General features: G+C 36.3%; 1 protein-coding gene across 1 annotated transcript in view; it reads left to right on the plus strand.

Moving 5' to 3' along the window:
• The window catches only part of USH2A (usherin), a 682,897-nt gene that overhangs the window by 494,484 nt on the left and 166,323 nt on the right, over window positions 1–22,090 (plus strand). The window contains exons 47-48 of the mRNA XM_032422367.1: window positions 6,536–6,734; window positions 10,174–10,342. Coding sequence (XP_032278258.1) covers window positions 6,536–6,734; window positions 10,174–10,342 — 368 coding nt within the window. The remainder of the gene's footprint in view (window positions 1–6,535; window positions 6,735–10,173; window positions 10,343–22,090) is intronic.

Consider the following 22,090-nt stretch of genomic DNA (forward strand, 5'->3'; position numbering starts at 1 on the left):
TAATTCACTTTGGCCTTTAACTGCCACACTGTCCCCCATGCTCTGAATACTCATTCATTTCTTTTGTTGGGTCCATTCCAAATCCATTTATTCACTGTGGGTGTCCTGAACAGAAAGACTCTCCCTCCTAATCAGGTAGGTTAAATATCACAGTTTTGGTCATTCTGACGTCTCAAAGACCTCTGGCCCTGTTCCACCACCTCAAGCTTCAGCAGTTCATTCTCACCTAACTCATCATCTTTTCCAACAGCCATTTTCACAGATGCACCACCACCTGCGTATTATCACAGACAGCGATCTTTGAATTTTTTAATCCCCTGAGTCGACTAAATACCAATTTTAGTATGTTTTGTTTTGAAGCATCATCTTACATGTGTTCCTCTTCTCCATTTCCACCACCACCACCCTGGTTCATGTTTTTATCGTTTAAGTTTATGTAACCAGTTTATGTAGCTGTCTTAATTCAATAAGATACAAAGAGGTAAAGTCTTTGCTCTTTGCCCACTACTTGCTGCCTTAAACATAATCCTTTGGTTGTCCTCTCCTCAACTCTTGAAAGCCTCTCAGAAACATCTTATGGGTTTTGAATTATTTTTAGTTATGAGTCTCACCTTGGTAATTAAGATTCATGATCAAGTATTAAAAAGACTTTTCTGTCTCCAGCAAAATATTAAGCTCATGTCTGGTTCAAAGATTCTACCATGTCACAGGCTCAGCTTGATCACACCTTGCCCATTCCCTTCTCCTTGCTCTTTCCTTCCTGTCCCCTTTAATCCAGTGTGTCTCCTCTCAATGTTATTATTTCGCTGCCATCACTGAGTGGCCACCAAAGCCCTCCACGTGTCAGGTGGTACTTTCCTGGACAATTGTGTTTCCCTTGCAAGGTCCCAGGAGGATCTCCACATAGCCAAGTTCCCTGACATGAGGGTTGCCCTCGAGAGCGGATCTGTTGTGGTGCCAACAGAGTAGGACATCCCAAGAACTCTTCTTGCTGGAGTCTCCTCTTCCTAGAAGGCTGTCATCATGAGCAGTGTACCTTCAAGCCGGCTCAAGCCTAGCTGGATTGCAGGGCATCTCATGGCTCAGGAGAAGCTCACTGATCTGTGCCATGTGGTACTCTTCATTTTACCATTCCATTGCAGCTGCTATGGATAATACCTAGCCATCAGGATTCTTTAATCTCTCTCTGAAGGAAAGCACTTTTTCTTTGCTTATATAGACTGTCAAGCTCCATGTCAAGCTGTTTCCAACTCCCTACTATCCTCCGGGGACAGCAACAGATTAGATTTAGACATTTCTGCATCTCAGTAAGTTCCAACCATGAGAAACAAGTGCTTCCAATTTCTCTGCTTCCAGTTTCTCTAAGTGACATGTTTTGAATGCCTTCTTTAGCCTCGAGTATGTTTTTAGCGGAAGTTAAGGGGGGATTTGATGTCACTCTTCACTAAGTAAATAACTCCTTTTTTACTCCTTGCCTCAAAAACCTCCAGTGGCTTTCCAGCACACTCAAAAACAGATCCAGTTATTTCTGTGTTGTACAAAATCCTACATCATCTGCAAACCCCCATCCCAGCCTCCTGACACCCATCTGATCTTATTTTCCAGCATTCTATCTGTTGTGCAGTCCAGTCCAGTCCTGTTAGATTCACTGGCTCTTCAACAAGCCAAGCACATTGTTGCCTCTGTGCCTTTACAGCTCTTGTTTCCTCTGCTCAGAAGCTCCTCTGGGCTTGCCACATCCCTTCTTTCAAATTTCTGCATGGAAGAACTGGGCTTTCTCAGACCACCAACCTGACATATGATATACTTATGTGTTTCTTTACTGTCCCTCTTCTCCAAGAAAAATCTAAGTTTTATGCAAAAAGGGGCTTTATCTGTCTTGTTCGCTGATGAATATAGAGCAGTGCCTTGCATATAGGAGGCATTTAATAAATATTCACTAAATATTTAGTGAGAGTTTCTAAAACTCTCCTGGAATTCTGTTTATTTTTGGTTGTTTTAGGTGATGGGTCAATGTTAAAGAGCAGTTTTATCCTCAGAAATCAATAGAATCTTGATGTTCCCTTTAGAAGTGAAATACCACTTTTAAATGGAGGAACTCAGTATCTGTCATCCTGTTTGGAGCTGTAGTTCAAATTCCTATACAAGAGGGAAACCCCATTCAACATTCTTTTGTACTTGAGTTACTAGTGTATCTCACTGACATTTCTGTCTACCCCAGGTCTCTTCTACTCTAACCTGTCAGGTTATTAATTCTAATGGGGCTTTATATTCTGGTAGTGACAACACTGCACAATCATACTATTTCACTATCAAACTCAGCATGGTATCAGAGGGACTCCATAAACTTTTTTCTTTTGTTCCAATTTCCCTCCTTTATTGCTATGTAGCTTATTCATTCATCAAATTGGTCACATTACTCTTTGATACACACGTAGGATGATTCCCACCCCTTACTTTTGCTTATGTTGATTTTCCTGCCATTTCTTTCCCATCCGCATTCCCGAATTCAAGTCCACAGCCATTTGTCCCATGAGACCCTCACTGTTTAGTCTAGAAGACAGTGATCTTTGCTTATGTGTTTTTGTAATATCTGTAGCCCAAACACATTTAAACACTTGACTTTCCATTGCTGTATTACATTTACATGCTTCATGTATGCATGTTTTATATCAACTATTACCCAAGGGCACACATTTCATCTTTTGATTTTTCACCTATTACAAGTTATGCTAAACGTTCTAATAGATAATTAAATATTCAATAACTCGATTTGAGAGATGAGAGTTAATATTGTCATCATACAACATTTATTTAATCCTATATTAAAAGTTACCTGATCATTTGTAAGAGCCATAAGTTCTTAGAAGAACTTAAGTGTTACATAAATAATTGACAGAAATAACCAAGTTGAATAGAGGAAGAAAAAAGGTCTTTGTAAACATGATCAGGGAATCTAGATCCACAATCTAGATTGATATCTTAAGGTATATGAAGATTTTTTTCCTTTTGGCTCAAACATGAACATTTTGACAAAATGTAATAAAATATTAGAATAAAATGTTAAAGAGTGCCAGTGGGAACCCTAATTCTTCATAAAAATTCTGTCTGACCTGTAACATGTTAATATTCACCTGTATAAGGGTAAGTGATAAAGAAATGATTTTTCCCCTACTCCTTTCTATCCTCAATGTTATTTTGTACTTCTCAAAGTAAGAATTGAAAGTGATAATTATTGTGGTGGTGGCCACAGTAGTATATAGTTGTAACAGAAGTAGAATAGTAAATCTACGAACAATGTGACATAATTAAAAAAAAAAAAATAACTCCAACTAAAATGCCCGAACAATCAATGAATCCATGTATCAAAATGTGTGTAGATAAGTGGTTTTCATCAGAAACTTTATTAAGGTAGCTTAAATTTTAGTCCCTAGTGTTCTGGGAGTTAAATAAACTCCAATCATAACTTTGTGAACAAATCAACCCAAAAATCCATTCAAGGACTTACAGTTGGTTTATTTTTCTGCATGAGCATACAACCTTGACTAATCTATACCAAAAGGCTTCAGCTTGTTTCCCCAATATTTAACGTTCATTCCTATGGTGTAAGAATGTTTCTTCTATTTTATTTATAAACATTAAAGGAATGAAACCATCAATCCAGTTAATAATGGTGCATATTTCTCAGAGATGTCTTTCATTCAAATCAGCAACCAAAAGATTTCTCAGTGTATTCTCTTCGGTTCTTTTTTTTTAAAGATTTTATTTATTTATTTGAGAGAGAGAGAATGAGAGACAGCATGAGAGGGAGGAGAGTCAGAGGGAGAAGCAGACTCCCCGCTGAGCAGGGAGCCTGATGCGGGACTCGATCCTGGAACTCCAGGATCATGACCTGAGCCGAAGGCAGTCGCTTAACCAACTGAGCCACCCAGGCGCCCTATTCTCTTTGGTTCTAATGAGAGATGTATAGGTGTTAAACTCATTACTCTTCTTTGATCATTTACCTTCATGTACCTGTCTCAGATCCTCAAAAGCAAAACTGTTCATGTTATCACTAAAAATATAAGCAGTCTCACTTCACACCTATTCTCTGCTAGAAGAAGAAGTTACAATGGTGTGGTATTCTACATGGTGTTTTCTAGACTTTACTAATTCACCAGCTTTTGTAGAAAAGTCAGACCCTTGAATGTCACTTAAATGTAGTCTTTCTTGTAGTTGAATATGCAGTGAATACAAAAGAGGTATCTGGAAAATATGGAATTAATTTTGAGAGTCGGATAAAGACCTTAGAATAATAATGGTGACTATACAATTCACCTATGAAACTGTTCTCTTGTAGGTGACATTAATTTCCTATCTACAGAGTCTTATTAGTGAATGTGTTATATTTGTACCCCCAAGAAAATGAAATAATTTTCTTTTTTTTTAGCAGTCTATTAAAATGTCAAGGTTTATCTTGACTGCTGCTTTTTAATGTAAATGTTTGGGCTTAATTGAATTCCTAACATATGATGTCACTTGGAATTCTGATAGGGTCCAGTAGTTTTGCCTGTAAAGATGTATTTCTTCTTAAAATGAAAGATATAACAAAAATACCATTTAACACAGTGACAGAAAAGTGGTCACATAAGTTATTGTAAGATTTTTATTGTAAAAATACTTTAAAGTATAGGGACTAAGTTTCTGTGTGCTTGCTCTCCTCCAAAGTACCTACTGGAATGTATTCTATGTAAAAATGCCCTATAACTATTTCTAATTGGTTAATTGTTATAGTTGGAAATTGTAGAATTATAAAAATAGAATTAATCTTGAATGTCAAAGTTCCACCCCTTTTTTTGAAAATAATGAGAATAAAAATAATTATTATTTTACATTTACTTAGTGTTTTACATTTAGTAGGCTTTCTATGCCATGCTAAATTACAAGAATATGTCATATCCAAATCTCTGGGGCTTTATTAAAATTTTTAACTATTCTGCTTATAGAGTTTATTTTAAAAATGCTAAAGATAGTACAGGTGTGTAATCTAGGCTGTATCATTCTGGCAAGTAGTCCTAAGTGCAGAATTAAAATTCTATAGCATTAACCTGAAAATAAATCATTTTACTCAGGGTTGATTCCTAGTGGACAGCTTGATGTTATGATTTCATTTATTTCAACAAATGAAATACTAATAGATCATTGAAAGTGCAATAAAGTTTTGGTCAGATATTATGCCCTTATTGTATACCAACCTCCCCCCAGAAAAGTATACTCATATTTAAAATGAAATTGTTGCTCAACTTTTAAGAATCAAGCATCCCTGAGAATATGATGATGTGAAGATACTTGTTATGGGAATTCCCAATCCTATATTTCTTACCACAAAACAAACCAACTATGATATTTAAAGAATTATTGGAGGGGCACCTGGGTGGCTCAGTAGGTTAAGCATCTGCCTTCAGCTCAGGTCATGATCTCAGGCTCCTGGGATCCAGCCCCATTTAGGACTCCCTGCTCAGCGGGGAGTCTGCTTCTCCCTCTCCCTCTGCCCCTCCCACCCCTGCTCATGTGCTCTTTCTCTCTGTCTCAAATAAATAATCTTTAAAAAAAAAGAATTGTTAGAGAAACAAATCTGTTTGTGTCAGTCAAAAATCAAGATACGTCAAAGTAAGTATTTGGAGGAATTTTATATCAGGTTTATCACTTGATATAATTTATAAATAATAAATTTATCATTTTTTTTTTTTTTTACCAATTGGTAAGTTTTTCCGCTGATAACAAGATTTTGTCAATTTGGGCATTTATTTTGGCTACAAGTAACAAGACACCCAACAACAGAGGCTTAAGTCCCAGAGATTGTAAATTGTTGCTTGCATTGGTTCAGCTGCACCAGATAACATGGTGGCCTCTCTTGGTGATCATGATCTTTGTCACGTGGCTGCAAGATGATTGCTATAGTTGCAGACATCATGTTTAACAAAAAAAGAAAAGGGGGAGGTGATGGCTGTGCCGAGAAAGCTGAAATGGCCTGGGAACCTCCAGAGGCTCCCACTGTGGTTTTCCAGCGCGTATCTATGAGCAGCTATGCGTGAGCTGGGAAAGGAAGGCAAAAGAGAAGGTGATTTTAAGTAGAGATGCGGTCTGCCACATGTTCTAATTTCCACCTTATTTACCACCTTATCATATTACTTGTGTCTTACTTTTCCTAATCCAACCAAATTCTTCTGCTGGTTTTCCTGCTTAGACAGAACAATGGTACTTTCTTCTTGTCTCTGTAATTTAAAGTGGGAGAGCACTGACTCCTGTCATGTGTTATCCTCCCAAAAGCTTACATGGTTTTCATCGATTCTCTAAACATGTTTTATGGTAGTAGCATCTATGAGCATACATATATTAATATATATATTCTTTTGCTTCAGCTTCTTAATTAAGAAGTTGTTGACAAAATGGACCTTTTGACGAATCTGGGAGATTAACTGAAAGTACGTGAGGCTGAGAGCACTGATGTTAAATGTTGTCTTTTCAGAGGTATTGATTATTCTATCCATTGCAGATCCCTTCAAGTTGATTGGCTGTCTCCAGGGAAGCCAAATGGCATTATCCTCGGATATGATGTCTTACGTAAAACATGGCATTCATGCCCTAAAACTCAGAAGTTAAGGAAGGACCACAGTGGTGAGCTCTGCAAGGCAGTGAAGTGTCAAAAACCTAAAACTATCTGTGGAGAGAGGTGCTATTCTCCAGAAGCTCAGGTATATCTTCTCATATGAGTCAGTGAAATATATTTTTCTCGCTAAACACTCCAGGTGAAATCACTTGCTTCTTAAACCATGGTTTGTCATGATCAATTTTTCCACTAGTCTATCAGGAAGACCCCGTGGAAAAGAAAGGATGCTTATAAAAACCCTCTCATCCTCATGAGCATCTTAGCCTTCTCATTTTTCATCATCTTCACAGGAAATATTAGTTTATTGAAATGGTAAGGAACTCCCAAATTTGTATTTGATTGAATGACTTGAATTTTCCTTACAACATATCCATTCAGCTACAAGTGCCTGTTTGTTTACATGACACTGATGAGTAACGGTGAGCAGGACCTTCCATGGTTTGTCAGAAATATTTTAAAATTATGGCCATTTGCAGATTAATGTTCATATTAGTTGCAGTTTAGGAATCAGATCAATAGCACAGCCAGACAGAGGAGTTTGTAAATGGCTTTTATTGACAAATGATGCAGAAAATCCTTACTTTGAAGGTAGGATTTCATCTAATGAAATAATGTTCCTATTTGTCAACAAGAACATCACACATTTAATGACTAAAGCTGTTACTAAATTCAAAAGATTCACTGCAAAAAGACACAGTAATTAAGAAAGTGAGTTGTTGAAGCAATAGGGATCAAAATACAAATTATTATAGCTGACACTGACCAAGCAGTGGCTATCATCTAGGAAATGTTATAAAACTAGCAGTTACTAACTATACATTTTTGACACTTAGGCTCCAGAATTGCCATTATGCCTAACTTTTACATTATTTTAGGCCATTAAATGTACACAATGAATCATGGAACACTACATCAAAAAACTAATGATGTAATGTATGGTGATTAACATAACAATAAAAAATAAAAAAATAAAAAAAATTAAAAAATAAATGTACACTATCTGATGAACATACCTCCATAAAATAAAATTAAATTTAAGATTTTTGAAGGAAAAAATGCTGGAATAAATTTGCCCATTAAAAATGTTCTCTAGGCGGGGTGCCTGGGTGGCTCAGTCGTTAAGCGTCTGCCTTTGGCTCAGGTCATGATCCCAGGGTGCTGGGATCGAGTCCCACATTGGGCTCCCTGCCCCGCAGGAAGCCTGCTTCTCCCTTTCCCGCTCCCCCTGCTTGTGTTCCCTCTCTCGCTGTGTCTGTCTCTGTCAAATAAGTAAATAAAAAAAAATATTCTCTAGGAGAAAGAAAGAAATCTTTGATGTATTAAGCAAAGGCTTATTTTTATTTTAAGGATTAAGGACATACACAGGTATTGACAGTTAAAGAGAATAAAGGAAGTCAATTAAAAATCTCTAAAGAAAGCAATTGTTTGTAAATTTCTGTTTAGAGTTAACTATGAATATATATTTCTTGGGTGAGAAGTTAGAAAGAGATAGAAAAGAGACTAAGAATTTTTTGGCTAAATCACCACAAATATCAGGAGGATCTGAAACACATATGCAAAATTTACCATGTATTCAAACCCCAGTGAACATCAGACCTGGAAGGCTTGTTAAAACACGGATTGCAGGTCCCACCCCCAGAAACTCTGATTTGGTAAATCATGGGTGGAGTGTGAAAATTTGCATTTCTGACATGTGCCCAGGTGATGCCTTAGCATCTGTTCCAGGAACCATATTTTGAGAATCACTAGATTACAGACTTGCTTTAGGAAACTATAGAACAAGGAAAAGGCTATTTATATATTAGGTACACATTTATCAACTCAAGTTATTGAAATTTCCATGTATGTTTTCTGAGACAGCTAACTCGAAAACTGAATTAGAAGATTAAGAAATATTCTGTTTATGTGGAGAACTCCCAAGAGGAATAATTGCTTGAACGTGTCACTTTGGGGACCCACAAATGATCTAAACCCAAGGGTGCTAGAAAAAATTTACAAGTTTCATGTGGCTAAAGGAGTCTGAGAATGACAATGGAAGGATGGAGTGAACCAGTTCTAATGGGTCAACACTAAATAAACATTCCAGTGAAAATTCCACAAGAAAATGATAAGGACTAGAGAAGCTTGCTGAAGAAAAAGGCTAGATGTGCTTCAGTGTCTAGAAATGCACTTTATGAAAATTGGACTTTAACAAATGCTTTAAGACCACACAACAAAGAGCAAGATTAGGTCACTGTCATAAAACAAGAGGAAGGTATGCATTGTTTTACCCTGAAAACAAAAATGACCAGCATCCTTAAATCCCAAATAAACACGTAACAATTTTTTGCTTAAGTCTTAAACATGGGGCATAATTTCAAAATTTACTTTTCGCACAGAGTATGGCGTTAAAGAGAAGGATCACCCAGTTTATCTTTGGCATTAGACTAATTTTGAATCCTCGCTGCTAATAACTAAATACAGAAAAGGAAATTCATTACAGTTGGTTTAACATGGCTACCTGAGAAACCACAGGAGTATACTTTAAATTTAAGAGCCCTATTTCTTTGTTCATTGGTAATTTTTTAAAAATGAATGAAGTCTATGCTAATGGTGTTTTGAAGACTTAGTCCATGTTCTACCACCTTATATTGAGCTTGATTCACAAGGTGGTGCAAGCTAGAAATAGCAATGTGCAAAATGGAAAAAGAGAAACCTCTAAATAGTAGTTGATTTTGCCTGCCACAGGAAGCTTCTATCTAATTAAAGTGACTTATGCCAAGTGTAGGTTCTGAGGCTACTTTTCAGCAACTATTTAGCATTTGATTTGTTATATATACAGAGTGTCAGTCTCTCAGACCTCAAGTGAGCATGCAAATAATTATTTGATTGTTCAAGCACATAATTTCTTCTACAGCTCCTGGAAAAAACACATTGTTAAAAGGGCTTTTCAAAATTAATTTCCATATAAATTTCTTTTTTTTTTAATATGGTGGCCTATGACATATACATATATATGTATCACACACACACACACATATATATATATGTAAATGTTAGACTTTGTTGAGATTGCCTTGTCTGAAGATTGGGTTCGTAAATAAGTGATCATATAAATTATAAGGAAAAGGCTATTTATTAAAAAAAAAAGATCAATGAGAGATAGTTTTCCATAAATGTATTTTCAAATTAAACAATCATTAAAATAAAAATGTATATATGAAAGCAATTGTTCATTTACAATTCTAAGTCTTCTTTATATTGGGAGCACTGACATTCAAAGGAGAATTCATATTTATAGAGTGTGATAACAGAGCACAAAGCATGATTGAAGTCTAAAAAAGCTACATTGTATCAAATAGCATATATAGAATTTAAATGATGCTGGGAAAATGCATTTTTCAAACTTTTGAATTTTTATCCATAATAGACTACATTTGGTCTCAGGTTAAGGCCTATTAGAATATAATTGTATCACATGAGATATGACGGTATATTACTTTTAATTAAACTGATATTTCTTTAACCCCAATTCCCACCTTCAGGTTTGTTGTAATGGAGTTCTCTATGACCCCCAGCCTGGGCACCACTGCTGTGAAGAGAAGTATATCCCATTCGTTTTGAATTCAACTGTGGTTTGTTGTGGTGGCCGGATACAAGAGGCTCAACCAAATCATCACTGCTGCTCTGGGTATTACACTAGAATTCTACCAGGTGAGGATCATTTCCAGGTGTGCTCAGTGTTGGGGAGCAAGAATTCCTGTCCTCTTTAAGGTCCTTCTAGCTGGACTAAAATCAAATTGACAGGTGACAGATTGACAGGAGAAAATCAAATTTAATACTGTGCCTACAAGGAATCCACACAAATATGGAAATTCCAAAGGCAGTCACACAAATGAAGTCTATATGTCATTCTGAACTAAGGGGAAGGGGGGAGGGACCTGGGACATCAGAAGAAAGGAATGTACTTCATAGAGCGATAAGAAGAAAAGCAGATATTTGGTAATTAGATGTTTGCCCTGCCATACAGATGGGTCACTCAGATGAAATTTATCTCTGCTAATGACCCTTAATCTGGGGAAGACCCCCAATTTGGATTCTTCTATGTAGTTAAGGGAAGAGTAAAAGTTTCTCTTCAGTCTGCACGGTCTCAATTGCCTTTAGCTCAAACTAATCTTCTTGCCATTGTGGTCCATCTTGGGCAGCTGCCCTTGGCCCTTACATCAGTAATCTGGGAACCTGAAAAAGCCAACACATGATATGCCTGTCAACTATTTTAAGCACCTCCTCAACAAAAATTTAATGACTAACACATAACCAATGGCCTGCTTTAAATATCATTTCTTCTTTTAGCTTTGTTGAAATCTAAGCAAGACTAGGTAGGTACTAAAAGAGAGGGAATACAAGGGACTTACAGTATCTACCACATAAGGAAATATATCAAGACCTGGGAACTCCCTTTATTTTGTGACTTTATTTCATTCACATGGCTAAATATTTTCACCATAAATTCTGTGAATTTCTAAGTGTTCCACTCCATGAAGCCATTCTTCATTTCCTCCATTTCTATTCTGAACTATGCATGCATTGTCCCTGGATGGATTATAAACATAAATTCCATTTATCAGAGACTAGTCCACTGTCAGGCTAGGTAGGGCAGAAAGAGGGTTGCCATAAAGAATAGCAAACAGGGATTTTTCCCTCCTTAACCTTTTTTTTTCTTGTATTAGCTGACTGAATAAGCACTGTCCAAATTTCAACTACACAAAACAATATAATTGAGAATAAAGATAATAACAGTTGGTATTTATAAAACACAAAGTCTCTGGCACACTCTGTATTTAAAGGTTTTACATATGATACCTTGGGTACTTTTCACAACTGTAGGAGACTGGTATTTTATCTAAAGTTTATAAATAAGGAAACAGATTCAGAAAGGATCAGTAACAAAGCCAGATTCAGATAGGTGGGAGTAGAAGAGCTGAAGGGCACATCTCAGCGTTTCTTTCCAAAATCCATGCTCAACGCTACTTACTCTTTTTTTTTAATCTGTTATTTATTATTTTTTCCAAGTTTTTATTTAAATTCCAGTTAACATACAGTGTAATATTAGTTTCAGGTGTAGAATATAGTGATTCATCACTTACATATAATACCTGGTGCTCATCACAAGCGCCCTCCTTAATACCCATCACCCATTTAACCCATTCCCGCCACCCACCTCCCCTCCAGCAACCCTCAGTTTGTTCTTTATAGTTAAGAATCTGTGTACCCTGATGTTTATAGCAGCATTATCAACAACAGCCATATTATGGGAAGAGCCCAAATGTCCATTGACTGATGAATCGATAAGGATATATAGAATATTACTTAGCCATCAAAAAGAATGAAATCTTGCAACACCATGGATAGAGCTAAAGGGTATTATGCTAAGCAAAATAAGTCAGTCAGAGAGAGACAAATACCATATGATTTCACTCATATGTGGAATCTAAGAAACAAAACAATAGGGGAAAAAAAAGAGAAAGGCAAATATTTACTCTTATATAACCAAAATATGTTAATATGTGTTAACATAGTTTTAAAGTGACTATTTCAGACTTCTAAACATCTTCATTACCACCACTGGCAGTTACTGGTAAATATCCTGGAAAAGCCATTGACATACAGATTTTTTTTTTCCTTCCACCTAAGTTTAATGCCTATATCTTCAGAAGCACAGAAAACAAAGAGAAGAAAGCTAAGTGTTCAGATGCCCAAAGAAAACTGAATGCTTTGAGATACCTGGTTTAACAGGGAATTTATGCCAGACATCCAGTTAATTCAGGTTATTGTTCAGTGTACCTTGTGTTTGGCATAAATACATTTATCCAAGGTATGTGAATGGAGAATTTGTCTTACCCAGCATTTCTTTTGCAAAAAATACTGGAGCAAAAAGGGAAGGTGAAGTAATTAAATATATATAAGCTTATTCAAGGCAGAGACTATCTTTCTACTCTTCATAATTTTTCCTTAATACTAATAGACAAATCTGACTTACAGCAATGCCGTTATTTCTTATCCTCTTGTAAAAATACTTTTATAATTTAGTAACTCTTAATCAGCTAGATTTCCCAAGTAAGAAAACACAAGGAAATAAGGATTTGTAGAAAAGAGTTAACTTCTTTATCTGGAAATCATCATGTTAGGAACTAATCAAATTCTGCCAAATGCTTTACTCTCTCAAAATAGTTTATACTTTGGGAGTTTGTTACTACATTTCCTATCTTCTTTCCCCTGCAAAAAGTTGCCCTGAAAAATATAATTAAATAGATGAGATGGGCATGTTCTGTTGTTCTCTTCTTTCTTGTTGTCCAGACCAATGGACCATACCAGGCTTTTCTCTAATTCTAACACAGAACTAAATAATAGTGGCTTTATTCCAAAGTCACATTAAAATTTCTGATGTTATGATTTGCAGTGAACTGTTTAAACTCTGAGAAAATATTCTCTGTCCCTTAACATTGATGAAAAATAATTGGTTGTGTCCATCATGACTATTAACTCTTAGATTTGTCTTTCACCTTTCTCAATCCTAACACAAAGTGTCAGATTTCAAACTAAGAAAACAATCTACTTTAAAAAAAAGAAAATTCCAAGGTGCCTGGTGACTCAGTGAGTTGAGTGTCTGACTCTTGGTTTTGGCTCAGGTCACAATCTCAGGGTTGTGGGATCAGGCCCTGCATTGGGCTCCATGCTCAGCACCAGAGTCTGCTTAAGACTCTCTCCCTCTTCCTTAGCCCCTCCCTGCCCTTGTGCTCTCTCCCTCTCTCTTTCTAAAAAAAAAAAAAAAAAGAAGAAGAAGAAAAAAAATCCAAATAAAATTTAACTCTTTTTTCCTAAAAATAAAATAAGCCATGGAAGTCCAAAAGTCATTTATTGACATTATACAAAACTTTTTAATAAGTAGTTTTTGAAACAAGAATTTTCAAACCTTCATGATCTGCCTATGACACATGCTCACTCAAACCTCAAACATTTTAATAACTTCCAAACTGTTGAGCATGGTCCATATTTGGATTCCTTTTAAGTAGTTCATTTTTCACAGTATTAGAATGCCTACCATGGTGTCAAGGAAAAAAAATGCAATCTCATGGGATAATCAAAGAGAGTGTTTGCTGCAATCATTAATCTCAATGTACCTAAATGAAGAGATTATATTGTGACCTCTATCCTCAGCCAATGGTCTTTGTTAACTACTTTAACACTGTTTACATCAAGAAAGAAAGCATAGTGACCCCAAACCCATCTTGTATCTAAATGCAATTAAAATTCAATCAGTACTCTGTCAGTTCAAGGCTAAGATGGGTATAGGCATTTTGATATTTATAGATAAATCTGAAGTATTGGTTAATAATATTTACTTCATATTTTTCTCACAACTTTCCTTTATAGCACCCTACAACAAAGAGTGGCAGAGGAAAGGATGCTTATTCCACTCCCCTTTTTTTATAAATATGCTAATGACCTCAAGCTAAATGTTAATGTGGGTCATTCTTTGATAAGAATAACAATTAACTGTGAAGACTGCATGGTAGCTTTTAGAGAGAAAACATTTTCAAGCCTGTCGTGAAATAGATTCATTTTGAGAGGTTAATGAGAAGGTGACTGATCCTTGTATCTTATGTCTAATAGACTTTTTGGAGGGAAAAAACTCAGTTTTGTTTCTCATTGATATAATCCAAATCTCTTTTTATAAAGCCTTTTCTTCTGTTAGTGACTGAATAAGAATATATCTAAACCAATTAATATTTGTTATCCTCAAAACTGGCTTTTAAAAAAAATGTTGGTTTTCCACAATATATATATATATATATATATATATATATATATATATATATATATAGATGTGGTCACTATGTTTCTTCTAAACCACTGTTGTCCTAAATGATATTTAATTAACTGGTGCTGTCTCTCTGCCATGTGGTATGTTATGTTAAAGAAAGTTTGGGAAGAAGATACACTGCTCTCTGGCTGTGGAGATTTAAAAAATATGGCAACCACATTTGAGACCAAGTTTGAAAATCCTTTTACCCAGAGGAATGTAACAAGTACAATAACTTTACTGTTCACAGTAAGCTCATCCCTCCTTCATTGGCTTCTAGTAGAATCATGATGAAAAATTTAGAATTTTCTTCTGCTTATACATACCATGCTATAGGATCCTTTCACTCTCTCTCGATCTCTCTCTCTCTGACAAATAAATAAGTAAAATCTTAAAAAAAAAAAAAAAGGGAAAGAAAAAAGAAAAGTGCTCCTGGGTGTCTCCCTCATTTAAGTGTCTGCCTTCAGCTCAGGTCATGATCCAAGGGGCCTGGGATGGAGTCCCAAATCAGGCTCCCTGCTCAGCGGAGAGCCTGCTTCTCCCACTTCCTCTGCTGCTCCTCCTGCTTGTGCTCTCTCTCTCTGTCAAATAAATAAATAAAATCTTTAAAAAAAAAAGAAAGAAAGAAGCCAGTCTCAAAAAAGTTACGTCCTGGGAGATTCCATTTATATGACATATGGGAAAGGACAAGCTGTGGGGATGGGGAACAAATCGGTGGTTGCCAAGGGTGATGGGTGGGAGGAGAGTGTTACTGTGAAAGAATAGTATGGAATTTTGGGGGGTGATGAAACTCATTTGTATCCAAATTGTATTTTTACGTTAAAATTCATAGAATTATGCATCCCCAAAAAAGGTCAATTTTAAATGAATGATATTTTTTTAAATAAAAAAAATTTAAACTCATATACCTTAGAATTCTATTTCTATTCTATAAATAGGAAAAGTAAGACTTAGGAACAAGATGAAGTCACTCCCTTAGTGGAGACTGAAATTTGCACGATTAAAAATTAGATTGAGCCATTAGAGATACTATGTTATATAATAATGTGATGACTTCATACATGTAACTTAATATGCTTTTCTGGTATATTGGTAGAGCAGAAAGAAAGAAAATTTATCACCATTAAAATTACACTGAAAATTCCTATTAAAAAAAAAGCTAGCAAAAGTGTCCCAGTTAGCTGCAAGGTTGGTTCAACATCCGCAAATCAATCAATGTGATACAATACATTAATAAAAGAAAGAACAAGAACCATATGATCCTCTCAATAGAAGCAGAAAAAGCATTTGACAAAGTACAGCATCCTTTCTTCATCAAAACTCTTCAGAGTATAGGGATAGAGGGTACGTACCTCAATATCATAAAAGCCATCTATGAAAAACCTACAGCGAATATCATTCTCAATGGGGAAGGACTGAGAGCTTTCCCCCTAAGGTCAGGAACACGGCAGGGATGTCCACTATCACCACTGCTACTCAACATAGTATTAGAAGTCCTAGCCACAGCCATCAGACAACAAAAAGAAATCAAAGGCATCCAAATCGGCAAAGAAGAAGTCAAACTCTCACTCTTTGCAGATGATATGATACTTTATGTGGAAAACCCAAGACTCCACCCCAAAACTGCTAGAACTCATACAGGAATTCAGTCAAGTGGCAGGATATAAAATCAATGCACAGAAATCAGTGGCATTCCTATACACCACCAACAAGACAGAAGAAAGAGAAATTAAGGAGTCGATCCCATTTACAATTGTACCCAAAACCATAAGATACCTAGGAATAAACCTAACCAAAGAGGCAAAGGATCTGTACTCAGAAAACTATAAAATACTCATGAAAGAAATTGAGGAAGACACAAAGAAATGGAAAAACGTTCCATGCTCATGGATTGGAAGAAAAAATATTGTGAAGATGTCAATGCTACCTAGAGCAATCTACACATTCAATGCAATCCCCATCAAAATACCATCCACTTTTTTCAAAGAAATGGAACAAATAATCCTAAAATTTGTATGGAACCAGAAAAGACCCTGAATAGCCAGAGGAATGTTGAAAAAGAAAAGCAAAGCTGGCGGCATCACAATTCCGGACTTCCAGCTCTATTACAAAGCTGTCATCATCAAGACAGTATGGTACTGGCACAAAAACAGACACATAGATCAATGGAACAGAATAGAGAGCCCAGAAATGGACCCTCAACTCTATGGTCAACTAATCTTTGACAAAGCAGGAAAGAATGTCCAATGGAAAAAAGACAGTCTCTTCAACAAATGGTGTTGGGAAAATTGGATAGCCACATGCAGAAGAATGAAACTGGACCATTTCCTTACACCACACACAAAAATAGACTCCAAATGGTTGAAAGACCTAAATGTGAGAGAGGAGTCCATCAAAATCCTAAAGGAGAACACAGGCGGCAACCTCTTCGACCTCAGCTGCAGCAACTTCTTCCTAGAAACATCACCAAAGGCAAGGGAAGCAAGGGCAAAAATGAACTACTGGGACCTCATCAAGATAAAAAGCTTTGGCACAGCAAAAGAAACAGTCAACAAAACCAAAAGACAACCGACAGAATGGGAGAAGATATTTGCAAATGACATATCAGATAAAGGGCTAGTATGCAAAATCTATAAAGAACTTATTAAACTCAACTCCCAAAGAACAAATGATCCAATCAAGAAATGGGCAAAAGACATGAACAGACATTTTTCCAAAGAAGACATCCAAATGGCCAACAGACACATGAAAAAGTGCTCAACATCGCTCGGCATCAGGGAAATCCAAATCAAAACCTCAGTGAGATATCACCTCATACCAGTCAGAATGGCTAAAATTAACAAGTCAGGAAACGACAGATGTTGGTGGGGATGCGGAGAAAGAGGCACCCTCCTACACTGTTGGTGGGAATGCAAGCAGGTGCAGCCACTCTGGAAAACAGTATGGAGGTTCCTCAAAAAGTTGAAAATAGAGCTACCATATGATCCAGCAATTGCACTACTGGGTATTTACCCCAAAGATACAAATGTAGGGGTCCAAAGGGGTATGTGTACCCCGATGTTTATAGCAGCAATGTCCACAATAGCCAAACTGTGGAAAGAGCCAAGATGTCCATTGACAGATGAATGGATAAAGAAGAGGTGGTATATATATATAGTGGAATATTATGCAGCCATCAAAAGGAATGAAATCTTGCCATTTGCAACGATGTGGATGGAACTGGAGGGTGTTATGCTGAGCGAAATAAGTCAATCAGAGAAAGACATGTATCATATGACCTCACTGATATGAGGAATTCTCAATCTCAGGAAACAAACTGAGGGTTGCTGGAGTGGTGGGGGGTGGGAGGGATGGGGTGGCTGGGTGATAGACATTGGGGAGGGTATGTGCTATGGTGAGCACTGTGAATTGTGTAAGACTGTTGAATCACAGACCTGTACCTCTGAAACAAATAATACATTATATGTTAAAAAAAAAAAAAAAAGAAGATAGCAGGAGGGGAAGAATGAAGGGGAGGAAATCGGAGGGGGAGATGAACCATGAGAGACTATGGACTCTGAGAAACAAACTGAGGGTTCTAGAAGGGAGGGGGTGGGGGGATGGGTTAGCCTGGTGATGGGTATTAAAGAGGGCACGTTCTGCATGGAGCACTGGGTGTTATACGCAAACAATGAATCATGGAACACTACATCAAAAACTAATGATGTAATGTATGGTGATTAACATAACATAATAATAATGGGAAAAAAGTGTCCCAGTTAGAGACTATACTCCTTATTTCAGGTAGTAATGTATATGATCATATTCTAATAAAAAACCAAAATTCTGTATAGGGTTTTGCTGGTTTGCTGGTGATGCTGAGTAACTAGTGGATAAAAATGATGGCTTCACATCTCATTTCTTTCACTTATTAGTTGTTTGACCTTCATTAAGTTACTTAAACTAAGTAATATTAGTGGGAAACTAATGTGTCTGATTTCACTGAGCTCTGGAATTAGAACCCCCAAAGCTTTCATGTGCCAGTAGAAGCAACGGTTTATAGTAATTGGGGAGCATAAGAGTACACGAAGTTGAGACATCCTGTAGGTGACAGAAGATAGTCTCTTATGAATTATTCTAGAGCAAAGACTCAGGTGTGTCCCCTTTCATCAGATTCTATTAAAGGGCAGTCAGTTCATAAAAACTAGGCATCAAATGTCTAATGGACATTGAGATCCTATGAGCTCAGGGATCCTCATTGATTCTTGTTGATTCTAAGAGACCAAGCAATCCTTTATCTAATCCGCCTTTCAGCAATTGACTGGGGAAGTCACAAATAGATTCCAACCATTAAAGAGAAATAGACTTTCTATTTTGCATGACATCACAGTTTCAAATCTAGACCCTACGAATTATGTTTTGTTCTGAAAACACAGATGCTTGAAAACTGTGTCATTTCTGTGCTACCACTGTCAACAAATACAGAGAATCAATTTGTCAAGCTTTCTCAGGAACATAACGGAAGATCATCCACACATTGTGTAGGAGTGGAGTTTTAATGCGGAAATCAAGTATCTTCAGTATATTAGTTTCCTAGGGCTCTTGTAACAAATTATTAGAAATGTGGTGGCTTAAAACAACACAGTTTTATTATCTGACATTTCTCACGGTCAGAAGTTCCAAATGGGTCTCACTGGGCCAGAAGCAGTGTGTCAGCCAGGCTGCCTTCTCTTCTGTGGGAAAGAATCCTTACCTTTTCCACCTTCCAAAGGCTGCCCACATTCCTTGCCTAGGAGCCTACTTCCATCTTCCAGCCTTGCAATGGCAGTCAGTCCTTGCTCACATAGCATTATCAAATTCAATTCCATCTGCTATTTTAATCCCCTTTTGCCATGTAACATAACATATTCACAGGTTCCAGAGATTAGTACATGGACATCTTTGGGAGGTCATTTTCTGCTTACCACACTGACACTGTGGTTAAATAATTATGAGAATTAAAGTGGCATTTCTGTAAACTCTTGGGGCATAACTATCCCAAGTGAATAAAAAAAAAAAAGATACTGGGAGTCTGAGTGCAAGAATATATGAAAAACTGCTGAGCATAGATCTATTACTCTAAATTAAGCAGCTGTCTTAGGGATTGGAGAGAGGATGGTATTAGGTTGGGAACTACGGGAAGTAAGGAAGCACAATCTTGTTAATGGCCCTTAAATCTTGGACAAAGTGGTATACAAGTCATTTATTTTTTGGATGGAATGAATAAGATATTGTAAGGGTTACTATAGGGAATAACAAGTCTTTTCTGGAGTTATGTGGATACAATGGACCTGATTTTCTTCAATAACCACCATTTTTTTTTAGTGAATTTTTAGCCAGTTTCAAGAAGGACATAGATTTAGAAAGACCTTTAAGGGTTTAGCCTCCTCTATGAATCCCATATCTAAACTCTCCTTGACCCAGTAGCTCTTGAAGACCGATTCAAGGTCTGAAATGTAGATCATGAAATCATCAGGCATGAGATAGTCAGTCTGTGCCATCATCAAATTACAGGATGGGGATTCTGCTGGGAGTTCCAGAAAGAGGCTTTGGATCCACATTTAGTACTAGCATCCACATTTACAAAGTGGATCTCCTCCCATCAAATGCACCAGAGTGGAAAAAATACTAAATTAGCAGAAAAGTGTGTTGATTAAAGTGAAGACAAAGACAAAGGGAGAGACTGAAAGGTATTTGAAATCTCTACCTCTGAGACAGTTTGGTTATTCCTAGGAAGGGATGATAGAAACATAGAATTTATGGTAGATAGTGTAGCCTCAATATCAATTAGTTATGAAAACTTCAATTTCTACAACTGCATGAAAAGTTCTCTTTTTTGTGTGTTAAATGCAGGTATGGATTGACCAGAGCAGCTACCTTCACAGAAAGAGGTTCTTGTGTCAACGTTTGTCCTTTTCCTTTTTTGATTCTTTCTAGCTAAAGTAGAGCAAATGTTCTTCCAATGTCCCTTTCCTTACAATAATGAGTTGTCTTTGTGTAGACTAGACATAGATATGTCCCTGTTCTTGGCTTTATTTAATTGCTTAATCTGAAAAGCTATTAATTTGATCTATTTTTTCTTTTTTCTGAGCCGAAGTATCTTCCAAGTACTCAGCAAGTTCTTATAATTTAGAGAGAAGACATAGTCTACTATCCTATCTTCTGATTTCTGAGAAATTTATGAAATCTTGGCTTACATTGAGAACAGAGTATTCCTAGTGGTAGCTAAGTGGTCTCTGAAACTAGGCATGGGATTATGTTGCCCCTGTTTATGAAACTGGACTTTTTTTTATTGTGGTAAAGTATACAGAACAAAATTTATAATTTTAACCATTTTTAGGTGCATAGTTCAGAAGCATTGAATACATTCACATGGTTGTGCAATCATCACCACCACCATTTCCAGAACACTTTTATCTTCCCAAACTGAAACTCTGTAGCCATTAAACATTAACTCCCTATTGTCCCTTTCCCCTAGCCCCTGACAACCACCATTCTATTTTCTGTCTCTATGAATTTGACTACTCTAGGTACCTCATATAAGTAGAATCATATAATACTTATCATTTTGTGACTGGTTTCTTTCACTTAATATATTTTCAAAGTTCATCTATGTCCTAACATGTGTCAGAATTTCTTTCATCTTTTAGACTGAATAACATTCCATAGTATGTATATACCACATTTTGTTTGTCCATTCATCTACTGATGAATATTTGGATTGTTTCCACCTTATGACTATTGTTAATAATACTGCTATGAACATAGGTGTACAAATACCTGTTTGAGTCCTGCTTTGCATTTTTTTTTTAGCTTTATATTCAGAAGTGAAATTCCTGGATCATATGGAAATTCTATGTGAAATTTTTTGAGGAAATGCCATAGTGTTTTTCACAGGAGCTGCACTATATTATATTCCCAACAGTGATGTGCAAGTTTATTACGTGCAAAAGTCCCAGTTTCTCTAATTCCTTCCTAACATATTCTTTTCTGTTTACTTATAATAACCATTCTTCTGACTATGAAGTGGTATCTCATAGTGATTTTGATATGCATCTTCTTAATAATTAGCAATATTCAACATCTTTCCATATGATTAGTGGCCATCTGTATATCTTCTTTGGAGAAATATCTATATGAGTCTTTTAGCCATTTTTTAATGGGTTGTTTATGTTTTCATTGTTGAGTTGTAGGAGTCCTTTAGAAATTTTGGATATTAGTCCCTTATCAGTTACATAATTTACAAATATTTTCTCCCATGGTTTGCCTTTTTATATAGTCAACAGTGTCTTCTAATGCATAACACTTTTAAATTTTGATGAGGTGCAATACATCTATTTTTCTTTTGTTGTCTTGTACTTTTGATGTTATAACCAATATATTATTGCCAAATCCAATGTCATGAAGATTTCTCCTTATGTTTCTTCTAAGAATTTTATAGTTTTAGCTTTTACATTTAGGTCTTTGGTCCATGTTGAATTAATTTTTATATATGGTATAAGGTAAGGGTTCAACTTCCTTCTTTTGCATGTGGATATTTACTTTTCCCAGCACCATTTGTTGAAAAGATGGTCCTTTTA

Source organism: Phoca vitulina, unplaced genomic scaffold (genome assembly GCF_004348235.1).
Source record: "Phoca vitulina isolate PV1807 unplaced genomic scaffold, GSC_HSeal_1.0 scaffold26, whole genome shotgun sequence".
Taxonomy (NCBI): domain Eukaryota; kingdom Metazoa; phylum Chordata; class Mammalia; order Carnivora; family Phocidae; genus Phoca; species Phoca vitulina.